This window comes from Loxodonta africana, chromosome 1 (assembly GCF_030014295.1).
Source record: "Loxodonta africana isolate mLoxAfr1 chromosome 1, mLoxAfr1.hap2, whole genome shotgun sequence".
In the NCBI taxonomy this organism is placed as follows: domain Eukaryota; kingdom Metazoa; phylum Chordata; class Mammalia; order Proboscidea; family Elephantidae; genus Loxodonta; species Loxodonta africana.
Genome location: NC_087342.1, coordinates 18,206,861 through 18,222,616, shown reverse-complemented (window position 1 = coordinate 18,222,616; position 15,756 = coordinate 18,206,861). Strand labels below are relative to the sequence as shown.

The window sequence follows — 15,756 nt, the reverse complement described above, 5'->3', positions numbered from 1 at the left end:
GCTGCCCTTTCTCACCGAGCTCCACGGATGCCACCCAGAGAAGTCAGTGAAAACTAATTCAAGTGAAACTACTGAAGAACATGACGAAAAAACAAAACAAACAAAAAACCAGAAGCTGTATTTGAGTAAAAAAATATTTGAGACACATTGTCTTTTATTGTCACAGGATGTTACTTAATAAATACTTTACCAGGTTGATGATGACAAAGGATAATGGCGAAGGAAGTACAAGGGGGACTAAGAGATGGAAACGCTTTACATTTTAATTTAAACCCCAATTCATCAGGCTTGGCCTCTGCACGGGATCTTGAAACCTAGCAGAGAAAGTGTCCTGACACGTGTGGGCCAAATTTCTAACCTCGGCAAGCAGCCAGCATCAGTATATGGAAGACCAGTGGCAGCGGCTCTTGATTACCTGAAGCAGAGGCTTCTTAAAAGTGAGGAAGATGACGGTACAGGCCACCAGCAGGGTGAGGCAGCTGGGGAGAATGAGCACGAGGTACAGGAGGCCCATGTCCACCCGCTCCCATTTACAGTCCTGAGGCACCTCTCTGGGTAGGTCCACCACGCGGATGACCTTGGAGGAGAGGTTGCAAGTGATCATTGCCAAGTCGGGGATGCGCAGCGTCTGCAGGCGCTGCAGGGCCCCCCAGCCCTCCACCCCACAGCAGTCATATGGATTCTGACTGAGGTAGATGGTCCGTAGGCTCCTCAGGAGCTGCTCAGACGCAGCCCTCTGGGGAAGGGCTGTGAGGCAGTTTCTGCGGAGATCCAGGGTCTGCAGGGACAGGCTTCCCCCAAACCTGGGGAAACTGGTCAAGGAATTCCCTGACAGATCCAAGTCCCTCAGATTCCCAAACCCAGAGAAGTCCAACTCCGTGAAGCTGGAACTGAGTCCCACATTCCTGAGAGACAGGACTTGTAACGTGGGGGCAATATCCTGGAGAGGGGTGATGCTCGCATTCAGAATCCCCCAATTGCTGGACAGGTCTAAGTGAGTGAGGAGGGTCCCCTGGAACGGGCAGTCTTGTAGGGCCCCCAGTCCACATCCCTCCAGAGAGAGGCTCCTCAACGACACCATATTCCTAAAATCTACACAGCTGGGGGGGCCCTCCCGGTCTAAGTGGACTGGCAGGGGACAAAGTGAGATCTGATTATGGCTCATGTCAAGTGTAGTGATGTTACTGGCATCAGCCAAAAGGCCAGTGGGGACACCCAGGAGCTGGTTGGAGCTCAGGTTGAATACCTGGAGGCTCCGTAGACAGCTGGTGAGCCCTGGAGTCCACTGCAGCTCAGACAGTTGGTTCTGGCTCAAGTCCAGCTCCGTGAGTGCTCCTGGGGGCTCATGCTCCCGGATGTGCAGCGACATCAGGCAATTCTGGTTGAGGTTCAGGTGGAAGAGGGAAGGCATTTTCTTCAGGAAGCCATCTGGCAGGTATTGGAACTGGTTCTGGCTCAGATCTAGGAAGCGGAGATCTGAGAGGTCGCTGGAAGCAAACTCTTCCCAGAGGTTGACTGTGGTGATGTTGGTCACGTTGCCGTCCACCAGGAGGAACTGGGCCACCATCTCCTTCGGCGACGAGGTGTTGTACAGATCCTTGTAGAAGCCCATGTTGTTGTCCTGCAGCAGGAGGGTGTGCAGCTTGCTGTACTGGGGCAGGAGCGGGAAAAACAGCAGCTGATTATGAGACAGGTCCAGTGTCTCCAGCTCAAAGGCAGACTCTCCCCCTGATGCCAGGAACCACTCCAGGACATTGTAGCTGACATTGAGGAGCCGTAGCTTCGTGAGGCTGAAGTCCACAATGCAAGGAAGGTTATTATAGGCCAGGTTGAGATGTCTAAGCTCAGTCAAGCCATCGAAAGCACCACCCTCGATTTCAAAGATGTAGTTCCTCTGCAAATCCAGCTCCTGGAGGTGCCCCAGACCCTCAAAGAAGGAGTCGTCGAGCCTCATGATGGTGTTCCTCCCCAGGAACACAGACTCCAGCGATGAGAGGTTCTGGAGCATGAGGGCCACCATGTCTTCTGTCAGGGAGTTTCCTGACAAGTCCAGCCTCCGCAGACCCTGGAGGGTGTGGAAAGCAGCAGCTGTCTCCTTGTAGTTCTCTGAAAGGGTGTTGTCAGCGAGATCCAGGCTGTGCAGGTGGGCTTGCTCCTGGAAGGCACCACGGTTGATGCTCTCCAGGTGGCAGCTGTGCAGACTGAGGCTCTCCAGGTGAGGGTAGTGCTGGAGGGAATGGTTCCATAGGGTCTTGAGAGGGTTGGCATCCAGGATGAGCGTCTGGGAATACGGTGAGAGATCACTGGGCACTGAAGCAAGGCGCCGCTTTCGGCAGTCGGTGACTCCACCCACCTAGGTCCAAAAACACATCAGTCAGCAGGAAGGAGCCTCAGAAGGAAACGTTTATATAGAGAACCTCAGCTCATTTACAGGACTATTCCTGCAACAACTGGGAGCACCTCTAGAGATTATGATTTTAAAAATAGGATAGGAAACCGTAGAATGAAAGGAAACTCTTCTTTGTTCCTTCGCATCACACTCAAATAGGTAGGAGCTAAGCTCTAGGCCTCAGTTAAAACAGAACATTAGGGAAGGATCTGGGTACCTGCTCATCAGGTGCTGAGAGTTGACAACTGTATTTGCAGTTTAGTTTTGACTACAAGAAGGACTGAAAACCAGGTCTCTTCCTGGATTTGAATCCCACTTCTGCCACCAATTTCCTGTGTGACCATGGGTGAGAAAAATAATACCTACTTAGGAGGATTGTTGTGAGGTTAAATGAGAGAATGCACACAGAGAACTCAGCACAGCACCTAGCACACAGTCAGCACTTGATAAATGGTCACTATTACATCGTTGGAAAACCTAGTGGGCGTAGTGGTTAGGAGCTATGGCTGCTAACCAAAGGTCAGCAGTTTGAATCCACCAGGCACTCCTTGGAAGCTCTATGGAACAGCTCTATTCTGTCCTATAAGGTTGCTGTGAGTCGGAATCGACTCGACGGCAACGGGTATTTTTTGTTTGTTTTATCGCATTGTTATCACTATCCCCAGAACACCTGTGTATCCAATAGAGACACTGCCCAGTAACCCACAGTGCTGTGGCATCTTCATTTCACCAGATGCAGTTTTACCTGGGAGGCTTCCCTACATCTGGATTGATAAATATTGCAATTTACAGAGTGCTTAGAGGCCAACGCCACCTCCAATTGTACAGTAAAGTGGGGAGGCAGTGAGGAGCAGTGAAGTGTCAATGGCAGGGCTGGGACCAGAGCCCAGAGCTCCCAACGTCCAACTCAGTGCCCTTCCCAAATGATTGTGCAGGACAAGACAGCAGGGGGCATGGAAGGGAACCTGGCATCACTGCAGAAACCACACAGGCCTCAGGATATTTGAACTCAGCCCAATGTTCTACAAGACTGGCAAAAACAATCAGCCGCGGGTTATCAGCTATGTGTCCAGAAAAAAAAATCCTTTAAGTGATAGGATGGGAGAGCAATGGCATGCCTTTCTACAGGTTGGTCGGTAAGACAAATCCAGTGATTGCCTGGAATTGTGGGCCCAACCCCACAGGCCAAGTGGAGTGGTGGAACAGGGGAGAAAAATCCTGCTATAGAGAAAGAAACACAGGTTTTGAGGATGTTATGGATTGAATTGTGTTCCCCAAAAATATACCTGTGGATGGAGCCCTGGTGGCTCAATGGTTAAGAGCTCCGCCACTAACCAAAAGGTTGGCAGTTTGAATCCACCAGCCACTCCTTGGAAACCCTATAGGGCAGTTCTACTCTGAACTTTTTAAAAAGATATTATCTATCCCTTTTTTCTTTTTAACAAAAATGAGACCACACTCTATAAACTGTTCAGTAATCTATTTTTTGTCAGCAATAGATGCTAGACATGGTGCCTTAGCAACTCAAATACATTCATTCACATTCTTTTTGTTGTTGTGTGCTGTCGAGCCAATTCCAACTCACAGCGATCCTAGAGGACAGAGTTGCCCCCATAGGATTTCCAAGGCTGTAATCTTTAAGGGACCAGATCATCAGCTCTTTTCTCCTGTGGTTAGCAGCTGAGCGCTTAACCATTGTACCACCAGGGGTCCTGATATTCTTTTTAGCAACTGTGTAATTAGTTCATTGCATGAATAGTCCAGTGGTTAAAAGCAAGAGTTCTAGAGTCAGACACTCTGGGGTCCAGCTTTTTATCAAATGGGTGACCTTGGGCTGTTACCTCAAGCATGCAGGTCCTCCATTATCCCATCTGTCAAGTGAAAATTATACTTGTAATGTTCTCATAGGGTTTTTTTTTTTGAAGATTCAATGAGATTGTTCATGTAAAACACTTAGAACTTGGCACATAATCGCTTAATAAATGTTAGCTGTAATTATTAGCTTGATCAAATGAATTAATCTGCTATTGTTGTGCATTTGAGTTGTTTCTAATTTCCAGAAGAACATTAGAATGAATTTGTCAAGTTGTTTTTACACTCTCCTCCCCCCTAAAAGTCTCTGGTATTTTTAGTTGAATTGTGTTACAATTATGAATTAATTTGGGGGAGAACTGACATCTTTAGAAACTTGAATCTCCCCATTGAGAAACAAGCTGTATTTCTTTATTTGAGTAGGTGTTGGTCTCCCCTCTCCGCAGGGACTCTCTAGAGAATGCAGTGGTTAGGGGCTTTCCCAAAGCTGTGAGACCCTGCTTCACCACGGCAGCTGCAGTCTTGGGGTCACGCCTCTGCAAGTCCCAGCAGCCCCACTGAGGTGCTGCAAAAGGACTGTGTGGCCGTCAGAGTCCAAAGAGCCTCACCATGTCCAGTTTATTAGAATGTTTCATGGCTTGTGCGGTGAGGGGCAATAGAGGTTATGGGGACTCTTGAACTCTCAGGCCCCAACTCAAAAGGAAAGAAAAGCCGACCAGTCGCTGTTCAATAGATTCCAACTCGTGGCGACCAAAGGGGAGTCAGAGTAGAGCTGTGCTCCATAGGGTTTCCAACGGCTGGTTTTTCGGAAGTAGATTGCCAAGACTTTTTTCTCAGGCACCTCTGAGTGGACTCCAACCACCGACCTTTCAGTTAGCAGCTGAGCGCTTAACTGTTTGCACCTCCCAGGGACTCCTCAATTCCAAAGAGCTGCAGGAAATCCACTCTTTGAGCTCACTGGCAGCCAAGTCCCTAGTCCTGCCCACGAGACTGGAGAGGGTCAGGCAGAGAGTCTAGCCTGAACCCTGAAAGGTTGTCAAAGAATTCACGCTATTTCCTCCTCTTCCTGTGCCTGGTAACCCTGAATAGCTGCCATGAGGCTGATCTACTGCCCCGTAAAGGAATGGTGGAAGTCTGTCTAGCAGACACTGGTAATAATAAAACAACAACAGACAAGACAAACAGCACTTACTACATACTAGGCACTGTTTTGAGTGATTTACATATATTAATTCATTGAATCTTCATAACAACACATCGTTATGGTATGATTAGTGGGTACTACTACTAGCAGGGAGCCCTAATGGTGCAGTGGTTAAATGCTACAGCTGCTAACGTAAAGGCTGGCAATTTGAACCCACCAGCCACTCCATGGAAGCCCTATGGGCGCAGTACTACTCTGTCCTATATGGCTGTTATGAGTCGGAATCAACTTGACAGCATCGGGTTTGGTTTTTTTGGTACTATTATTAACTCCATACTTTACAGATGAGGAAACTGAGGTACAGACTGCCACCTCCCTACCCTCAATGTCAGCAGCTAGTAAGTGGTGGAGCTGAGATTTAAGCCTGGCCAGTCTGGCTTCAGAGTTTGTGCTCATAACCCCCACACCATACTTGTAACCCCTCAAGCAGACTCTTGACATCACTTAGTTAGGGGGAAAGGAAAAGAAGTTTCTAGAAGTTGTTAGGGCCCAAGTCTGTTTCTGCACAGGCTGAAAGCCCTGCAGAAGGTAACCATACAAGCTCAGGGACCACTCCCTAGCTCTCCATAAACCTAAGCGTGATCAAGGATGGTGCTCTGAGCACCGTGTGGGCTGCATGCTCTCCAGTCCAGCTGTTTGACCCCTTGCTATTGGCTCATACACAGAGTCTGAGGCAGGGGTCCCGCAATGTTAGTGTGCCTTGTCCAGAGATTCTGATACCATTAGTGGGGCTCAATCTCCAAGATTTTTAACAAGGTGTTCTTGTTCTAGGCGGCTGACCTACGCCTATCTCTGGAGTGTCCTGTTTTCAGCAGGTGTGAATAAGGTGGGGCCAGCAGTGCCCAGCCTTTCCCAGGAATCATCTTGGAAAAGCTTTGGTTAAAGAGCAGCTTCCACATGGCATTGTGCTAGGCAGATGCAGAGTGATTCAGACTCATTTCCTGCCCTCCTGGACTGACAATCCGTCAGCTTTCCAAACCTTGTCAGGACAGGAGCAATAGGCAACTCAGAGTTCCCCAGGGAAAGCTCACCGACTTGCAGCCCCCTTGGGAAGCTGCTGTGGCCATTCCACTTCCGCTTCTCCATTCCACTGTCAAGAAGTGAAAACCCAGGCAGAGCCAAAGGGGCAGCAACTCCATCTCAAGTGCAGCCCTGTGAACAAAGGGCAGAGAAGAAGCAAGTAATAAGTAAATAAGGACATCCCGAAGGCTGCTTTGCACTCTCTCAGTACAAAGAGCCAGCTCCCAGTTATCTCTGGTCTTGGAGGCCCACAGCCACCTAGAGGTGGAAACCCACAGGTTATTCAAATACCTCAATTTAGCCAAGACTTAACCTTTCACCAAAACTGTCAACATAAACTCCTTTTCATTTTGCCTTTACCATTTGATGGCAGGTGGCTGAACAAGGAAACTCTCAAGGGTTCAGCAACAGGAGACAGAAGCCAAGGACTTGAGTAACCAGGTCTGAAGTTGCCTGGAGTTTCCCATGTTTTGTTATTCTACTGATACATTCTTCCAATAGCTCCAATGTGCCTGACGCACAGCATGAGCTGAATAAATCTTTGTTGAATGAATGAATCCATGAACAAATAAATGGTCAACTGGGATCGAAGTGTTAATTGTAGCCTCTGGTCTAGCAGAGTTATTGTCTTGCTGACATAAGACTTTTAGAAAAGAGGAGATCTCCTTGGTTAGCCCTTTGAAAAAAGATGGTGATATTTTGCCGGAAAAAGTGAGTGGAAACTGAAAAAGCAATCTTCAGGGATAATAAGGGTGATTGATGAAGTGTGGTTATCAACCGTCATGCCTAGTCAGTGAACACAGAGAAGTCATGAGAAGACTTAAAAATACATACGCCAACAGATGTTCAGAAGTAGGAGGAACCCTAAGGGAAACGGAATAGGTCCTCACCATCACATTTTTATACAAAGGCTCAGACAGAGATGATAAATGGCTTTTTCGAGGTTCCAGAGCTGGTAAGTAGAAGCAGCCTCCAGGCCTCCCTCCCTGAGCACCAGGATGAGTTACCAGGAGAAGCTGTATAATTTCCCCTCCCTGCCCCCCTGTTGGTGGGAATTGACTACCCTCCTTCTGGGAGAGTTGATTGTCCAGCGGCATCCCCTCCACGCTCTGCTCAGAATCAGAAAGAAGTACCTGGACTCAGCATTCCATCTGCCCATCCTCTCTTGGACATCCACCCAGGAAGGACCACAGAGCCTGCTCTCCATTCTTCTGGGCTGGCAGCACCAGTGCTCACCTGAACCTCCCCACCTCTTCATCCACAGCTGCACCGCACAGACCTTTTAGCCTGACACATCTGGGCTATCTTGGGTCCCTTCCTCTTTCCCCTTCTTCAAATAAGTTTACACATTTAGAAGGCTAATCTTAACTTCCTGGCCAGATTTGAATACTCACCAGTGAAAACAGACTAATAGAAAAGCTAAGTGAAACCGGGTAAATCAACTTGAACCTTCTCTTCAGGCCAGGCCAGCTCTCCTTACCACAGAGGGAGCCTCTAGTGCAGAATTCATCGGTATGTGCTGGACACTGGGAATCCCCTTCCCAGACCTTCCTTCCGCTTCTGCACCTGTGCAGGCACGGACATGCACAGGGCACAGATGGCACAAGCAGAGCCACATGGGCTCCTGTGCTCAGAATCCTCCTGGCACCCTGCCCCATCACCCACACCATGGTTACAGCCATGGGATCACTGCCCAGCTCGAGGTAAGGTTGCCCAATTTGGCAAATGACAAGACAGCCAGTTACCTTTGAATTTCAGATTAACAACAAATGACTTTTTAGTATAAGCACGTCTCAAATTTCACTTAGCGTCCTGTATTTTATCTAGGAGAGACAGGGAGACTGAAAGCTGGCACCTACTCCCTCCCTCTTTCCCTCCCTCCCTCACCCCCTCTGTCAGGTTGGGGATGGTGCCTGCTTCTGTGACACTGGCCCTTCTAGGACAGTCAGCCCCATATATTCAAATACTGAGGCTAGATGTGTACAGGGCAAGAATGTGATTTCTTCAGAGAGAATGTAATCTTTTCACAGTGGAATGTGAGTTTTGTCTGGCGTTATGTATATCCAGGAGTGTAATTTTCATTTCTGGATCACCAAGCATATTTTTGCAGATTTAAAACATATCCTCTTTCCTCCTAAACTCAGCCAACCGACCCAGAAAACCTCCTACTGTGCCCTCTGGGCAACTCCTTCTCCCATGAGGCAACATAGGAAGTTTATGGGATTTGGAACCACACAGTCTGGGGTTTGAATTCTGGGTCCATTATTTGTTGTTTGGCCTTTAGCAGTTCATATCAAGTCTCTGAGACTTAGATTATTCTTTTGTAAAATAAGAATAGTAATAACTATTCACAGAGTTTTTATGCAGCTCAAATAGCATAATATATGTGAAAGTGCTTCACTAACTGTGAAGGTAGTTAATAAGGTCATTATTAGTTCTGAGTTCCAAACACCAGTGTATAATCTCCAAGGTAATTCAACCACTACAGAAAGCAGATAAAAGAATAAATAATTTGGCTAGAAGGATGAATATGTCATTATACCAATTAAATATATAAAAAGCATACTGAAAGACTGGACTCAAAATTCTACATTAATAAATTCAATGACCACACCAAAGTCTACTATAGGCAGTGCTGAGAACAAGGTCAGGAGTGGTTGACTATGTGGGCTGAGGGCTGTTTGTCTTCAGATCTGTGCTTCACCCTTCCCCTGCTCTACTCTGTATCCCAGGTGGCTGACTTCTGAAGGCTCTGTTTCCCAGGCTCCAGGGGTCATCTGGTCTCTAGCTGGTTTAGCCAATGGGAGATACTAGTGGGAGATTCCAGGACAGAAAGAGGAGAGAACCCAGTGTATTTCTCTCCTTTCCTCTCGACCTTGAACAGAGACTTCTTGAGCTTCCTCTGGTGACCACAGCCCCTAGGCTCTGAAAGTAGCACTATCTCCATGTCTTATTCCCCCTCTTCCTCAACTCCCCCCAGGACAGGTAGCAGCTTCCTGAAGTTGCTAATCTTTGAGTTGACTGTCTACTGCTTGGTTGACTTTTCAGCCTCTTCCATCATGTGTAGCCAGTTTTCTGCATTCAATTTCTTGTGTTTTAAATAATCTGGGTGTCTCTGCTTCCTGGTTGGACCCTGACTGATACAATGATGTGAGAAAGGCTTTGAGGCGGTGCTGAACAAAGAGATATGGAATGGCTCTGAAAACGAATAAAAGACTTCCAAAATAATAACCATTCTGGTGAAGAAAAATCTCCCTGGAGTGTGTAGCTAAAGAAAGGGCCCTCAGAGCTATGGCAGTGCAGAGAGTATATGATAAACAGTTTGGATGTCATGTGTCACTGGGAAATCCACAAACTCTCACCTGTGTGCACGGGACAGCTATCCCTGCACTCATGCTCAACCTCGGTTGGATGAGGACCACTCAACAGCGTCTCCAGCTGTAAAAGAGTATCTAAGCTTGAGTGTGCAAATAAAGAACTGTCCCACTTTACTCCTATCTCTGACACCTTCTGAAAGATACATATTTTTTAAGTCAAATGTTGCTGATCTTATTACACTCTTGGTGGAGAAATGGAAGTCAGTGGAAAACAATTATAATGGAAGGCACAGATGGTAGGACAGCACTGATAATTTAAATGAGGTAATCCGGAACCTGTCCTCATTATAATTAAAAGGCTTGGATCACGGGTTCCCTTCTTATGGGCTGTCACCCACTAAGGGAGTCACAGAGTTAATACAAAGGAACTGCGAATCAACCTGTATTTCAAGTACTGTCTGAATAAGTACTATGTCTCCTGATCTGGGTGGCCCCTGGGGAGACACCCTATAGAAAACCTGAGACCCTGACATGGGAAGCAGATGGCATTAACAGATTCTTCTTGTATCTATCCTTCTTAAACCAGATAACAAAATCAAAGTGTCTCCAGTGTAGAGTCTGGAAAGTTCCATGCTCCTCACTGCGGAGACTATAAACCCTATATTCTTTTATCCAGTTAACAGTTTCTATAAGGTCTCTATTTTTTATTCAGTGGTGGTTATCAGGATCATGGCAAAACCCAGAGACCATTAGCTTCTAATTAGTGAAAAGCTTTAAAGGACCAGACGCTGTTGACCCAGGTTCTATTAGAAGACAAGACTCTGTACTGTGTCTGTCATACGTGTGACTTGGAAATAGTTAAGATTAGAGATCCTACCTCATGTTAAAGTGGAGTTTTCTTAGCTTTGCATTTATCCTTCTTTTTATTTTCTAACTATCCTGATCATCTCCAAAAAAAAAAAAAAAAGCCAAACCTGTTGCCGTCGAGGCAATTCTGACCCCATAGGACAGAGTAGAACTGCCCCATAGGGTTTCCAAGGAGGAGCTAGTGGATTTAAACAGCTGACCTCTTTGTTAGCAGCTGTAGCTCTGAACCACTGCACCAAATATCCTTGCTGGTTCTTCTCTAAGAAGTCCTTGAGATATTAGGACCTCAACTGCTCACTGTTATCCCTCACGTAACCATTAATCTGGGGGCTATGCATTCTAGCTGGTTTTCATGGAAACCTGTGATTTAACCCCACTTCTGTCCCTTGTCTGAAAACAGCTGGGGTTCCATCGAGGCAGAACGTCAACGTGGCTTTTGGTCGGGCTTTGCTCCCTCCAGAGCTGGTTGAAATAAACAAGTGATGGAAACAGATTCATTTCATATATATACCGTGAATCAAGACTGTATTCTGAAACAAGAGAACACTAACAGGAAGAAGGCATACGGGCAGCAAAAGTTCCTCTTTGTTTTAGAAATTACGTTGCTTGGCTTTTTCTGTTTCCCCCCAAAATTAAAACAGGGAGGCAGGCCTGCTTCACTGACCCGATTGAAGGTAAAAGACAACGGACCAGATGGCCCCATAGGTTGTGTGGAACAATGAAATAGACGGGGTCATTCACCCCTTTTGGAAAGTGTACATCGGATTCTGCTGGAGGTGAGGCTGGAAGCTGGGGCCCTGCTTTCCTCCTCCGCTCCCATGACCACACCGGCTCTGGGGTCAGGACCACTCAGTTGATGAAGCTGGCCACTTGTAGGCCAAGGGAGAGCGTCAGAGCAGGGAACACGTGGGTGATACTTTTGCAATGGACAGGGAACAAAGGGTGAGTGAAACTTTTTGACTGGTATCCACTTCCTAGAGTCCTGAAATTTCCATTTCATCGTCACAAGAATCAAAATAGTTCAGGAGGACAGCAGCATCCTTATTTCTGTCAGGCCCTCTGATCCTTAAGCATATACGTATATTACTTTTTTCACAAATGTATGTTGATTTTCCTGTATTAAAAAATTATTTTTTTAACATTTTTCAAGAGTTCCTGAATTCTGAGTAGCTTTCTGTCATTACATAACATATGTAATCTTTAAGCACAAGGACCTGGGGAAGGGTCAGTCTACAAGCATTTTGACCATAAAAAGGTCTCCTCGTATGCAAAACATTTGGGAATAATATGGAGTAACTCCAGTCTGAGGTGGGTTTTTAGCAAAGGATGCTGGATTTCTAATATCCAGGGGGGCCCAGAATATTAGAAATGCTATTCAGCAGAAAGGCGTTGTCTCTTCTTGCTAGAGCTTCCCCAGGCACTCTCCCTGGATGGCTCCAGCCAGAGCTGGGACTGTAACCCCTTTGCTAAAGGAGCTGTTAGCAAGTGTTAAGATGGGCGTTATACACAGATTAGCATGAAATCGAGATTTTTCTCTTCAAAATAATCAGATAAATAGGAAAGGCTTTAAAGAAAGAGGCCTTGTGGAGAAAGTGGGTAGCTACCAGAGGCCAAAAAAACCTGTTGCCAGTCACGTCAATTCTGACTCACAGCGAACCTATAGGGCAGAGTAGAACTGCCTCGTCAAGTTTCCAAGGAGGACCTGGTGGATTTGAACTGCCGACCTTTTGGTTAGTAGCCATCGCACTTAACCACTATGCCACCAGGGTTTCCGCTACCAGAGGTATTTTGTGTGAAAAACCCACTGCCGTCGTCGAGGACAGAGTAGAACTGCCCCATAGGGTTTCCGAGGCTGTAAATCTTTCCCCCGCAGAGCAGCTGGTGGGTTTGAACCACCGAACTTTCGGTGAGCAGCCAAGTGCTTAACCACTGCACCACCAAGGCTCCGTGTTGTATTACGTACAAATATTTATAGACTGGTCTGGGGGAGGGACTCTCCAGAAAGAGTACGCACAGGTGCAGTGTGCAAATACGCCGGTTACACCCAGGAACACCAAGGGCAGGGTACTAGACAGAGGGTTCCGAGAGAAAGGAGGCTGCCTTTGTCGAAAATAAAAACAAATCCCACTTGGGTTCCTGGGAGAAGGAGACGGCCAGCTAGTCACAGACCAAAGAGAATAAAGAACAGAAACCCCAGCGTGTGACCACGTCAGCGGTCAAACGATTCTTAAGCAAGAGGCATTTGAAAGCCTCAGGCAAGCAGCTTTGGTCTCTGATTCTTAGCCTAAACTTAGGGTGACCTCACCCCTTTCCAAATGTTCAAGCATGGCATCTCCCATGGTGAAACCAGCTGACATTCTGAGTCTCCAGATGTGGTGTGTTGGGAAGAGCACTTGTCGAAATGTTCACCCTGAGTCCACTCATGAGGAAACAATCAGACCAACCTAGGCTGCAAGATGTCTTGTAAAACAACTGGCTTACACTCTTGAAAAAAGTCAAAAACTAGTTGCCATTGCACCGATTTCAACTCATGGCGACCCCAGGTGTGTCAGAGTACAACTGTGATCCGTAGGGTCTTCAATGACTGATTTTTTGGAAGGAGATGGCCAGGCCTTTCTTCTGAGGTGCCTCTAGGTGGACTCGAACCTCCAACCTTTTGGTTAGCATTCAAGGTCATAAAACAGCAAAGAAAGGCAAGAGTCAGGGGCTGGGGAAAGGGAGGAGGAGTGTCTGCGAACAGCTGAGGCTCTCGGCTCTGCTGGGATGGAGGTATAGGGACCGCCGCCTATCTTCTTCCCTTTGACTCTTCCTCTGGCACCTCGGGAACCCTGGTGGCATAGCGGTTAAGAGCTTGGCCTCTAACTAAAAATCTGGCAGTTAGAATCCACCAGTTGCTTCTCGGAAATCCTATGGGGCTATTCTACTCCATCCTATAGTTCTACTCTGTCCTATAGGGCCACTATGAGTCAGAATCGACTTGATGGCAAAAGGTTTGGTGTTTTTGGTTTTATGGTGCCTGCAGGCAGCCAGTGTGTGGAGCCTGTCTTTGAGCACTCCCTGCTCAGACTTCATTTCCTCAGGGCCACAAATGAGTCAACCGGATTCCCTATGTGAGGGGGCGGGGGGGGGGCGGTGGTCAGCCCTTTAAAACCAGCAAAGGTCAGGGCACTCTGTCCTGTTTCATGGTCACAGCCTGCAACTTGGCCACAGGCCTTAAAAATGCAAATCTATCCCTCACTGGGGAGCTAAGACCTGGCTCCCACACAGCTGGTGGTAAATCACCTTTGTATATGAAAGACCCACGGGCATCGGGCATCGGCTTCGAACTTTTTATTTCCTTTCAGTATCACAGGTTTGTTCTCTGTGATCACTTCTGGGGTGGGGGGTGACTATGTGACACCAGCCTTCTGCATAAGAGGAAGCAAATGAGACCTGTGTGGAGAAAGGGACCCTGGACTGAGGGTAACAGTCCTAGAGACCTGAGCCCAAGTCTGGCTCCTCGGCTCCGGTGGTGGCCTTGGGTGTCGAGATACCTGCCCTGCCTACCTCCCAGGGTGTGTCAAGAGTGAATGAGAGAATGTGTGTGAAGGTAACGGAATGATGTAAAGCTTATTCAGGAGAGGCTTGGGGAGGGGACCCCCACCAAATCCTCCAAGGCCTGCGGCAGAATCCCTGCTAGGGGGCAGAAGTTTTCCTGTAGTGAGACACGGTAGGTGTCGGAATTAGGGAAAGCAGAGTCCACGCAAACAGGGAGCTGGTTAAATAAATAAACCCGAGGAGCCGCAGCACCTTCTCCCATCTGTGTGAGCTGTTAGAGTGTGCACCTTGGGACGTTCAGGGGAGGCAAGGCCACCCAGAGTCTGGGCGAGTCTGTGGGCAGGGGTTAGAGATGATAACTAAAGCTCGTTGCCCAGAGTGGAATGGAAAGGAAAATATATCCCTGCGGCCTTGGTGTCCTTGTGATAGAGCACAGTTGAAGAGTGGAAGGACACGGATTCCTGACAAATGTGACCCCAGTAGTATAGTATTCAAGGTCTGGATAATAGTCCCCTGGGGCAGTGGTAGAATTCTCACTTTCCATGGGGAAGAACTGAGTTCAGTCCCCAGCCAACGCACCTCAAGTGCAGCTACCACCTGTCTGTCAGTGGAGGCATGCATGTGGCTATGAATAGATCTCAGCTGAGCTTACAGACTAAAACAGCTAAGCAAGAAAGGCCTGGCGATCTACATTCCAAAAATCAGCAAAAACCCTATGGATCACAATGGTCGGATCCACTTGTACATGGCACCCTACTCCATGGCAGTTAACGGCAATGATAGCTCCCAGATTGTGTTGCAGGCTTCTAACTGCAATAGCTAAGGTTGACTGAATGCTCACCTTGGTAGAGGTGGTATGCCAGGTGCTTTATAATAATCCTTACAAAGAACAAGCCTAGCAGGTAAATGTTATCATCCCCATTTTCTATGTGGTAAATTGGGGCTCATAAAGGTTAAGAAACCTTTAGGCCATAGAGCTAAAGAGTGTTAGAGCTGGAATTCAAACCCAGGTCTGTGAGTCTAGCATCAGTTCAACTTCGATACCACCAGCCCCGGGCACTCTGAGATACTCCTTATGCGTGACTAAATCCCTGCTTTTCACACACTGTTTCCTCTGTGGGGAAGTCCCTTTCTCTGGTCCTCTCCACCTGCTAAACTCCTAGTAACTTAACTTTTCCTCAACATTTTATTATACAGTAAAACCTGCAAAAGCTAGAACTTGTGTAAGGCGGAAACCTGTCAGAGAAGGAAAACGCAAATATTTTCCACTAAAATGAGCAATAGAAAAGTGGTAACACCGCATCCTGTCAGAAGCAGAGAACTTGTGAGACCTGGAAAAACAAGGCAGTCCTGAAGATGACCAGCTCTCATAGGTTTCACTGTAAATATTTTTGAACATACAGCAAAGTTGAAAACATTTAACAAGGATCACTGGCATACCCACCACCTAGATTCTACTACTAACATTTCACTATACTTGCTTTATGACATATCCATCCATCCTTCTATTCATCTTTTAATCCATCTTATTTTTACGTATTTCAAAATAAATTGCAGTCGTCAACATACTTCCCCCCAAATATTCAGTATGCCCATCAAGTAACTTTTTA

At 47.1% G+C, this 15,756-nt stretch overlaps 1 protein-coding gene across 3 annotated transcripts in view; it reads right to left on the bottom strand.

Moving 5' to 3' along the window:
- Positions 1 to 126: 126 nt before the first annotated feature.
- NRROS (negative regulator of reactive oxygen species) overlaps positions 127 to 15,756 on the bottom strand; it is a 20,416-nt gene continuing 4,786 nt past the window's right edge. For 2 of the 3 annotated variants that reach the window (XM_023551669.2, XM_003412941.3), the window contains exons 2-3: positions 6,437 to 6,557; positions 127 to 2,353 (exon numbers count right to left, since the gene is read on the bottom strand). In XM_023551669.2, the coding sequence (XP_023407437.1) occupies positions 377 to 2,353; positions 6,437 to 6,544 (2,085 nt within the window). In that variant the 5' untranslated portion in view covers positions 6,545 to 6,557 and the 3' untranslated portion in view covers positions 127 to 376. Of the gene's footprint in view, positions 2,354 to 6,436; positions 6,558 to 9,787; positions 14,196 to 15,756 lie in introns of those variants that run through there. The other variant, XM_023551670.2, reaches the window with a different exon arrangement.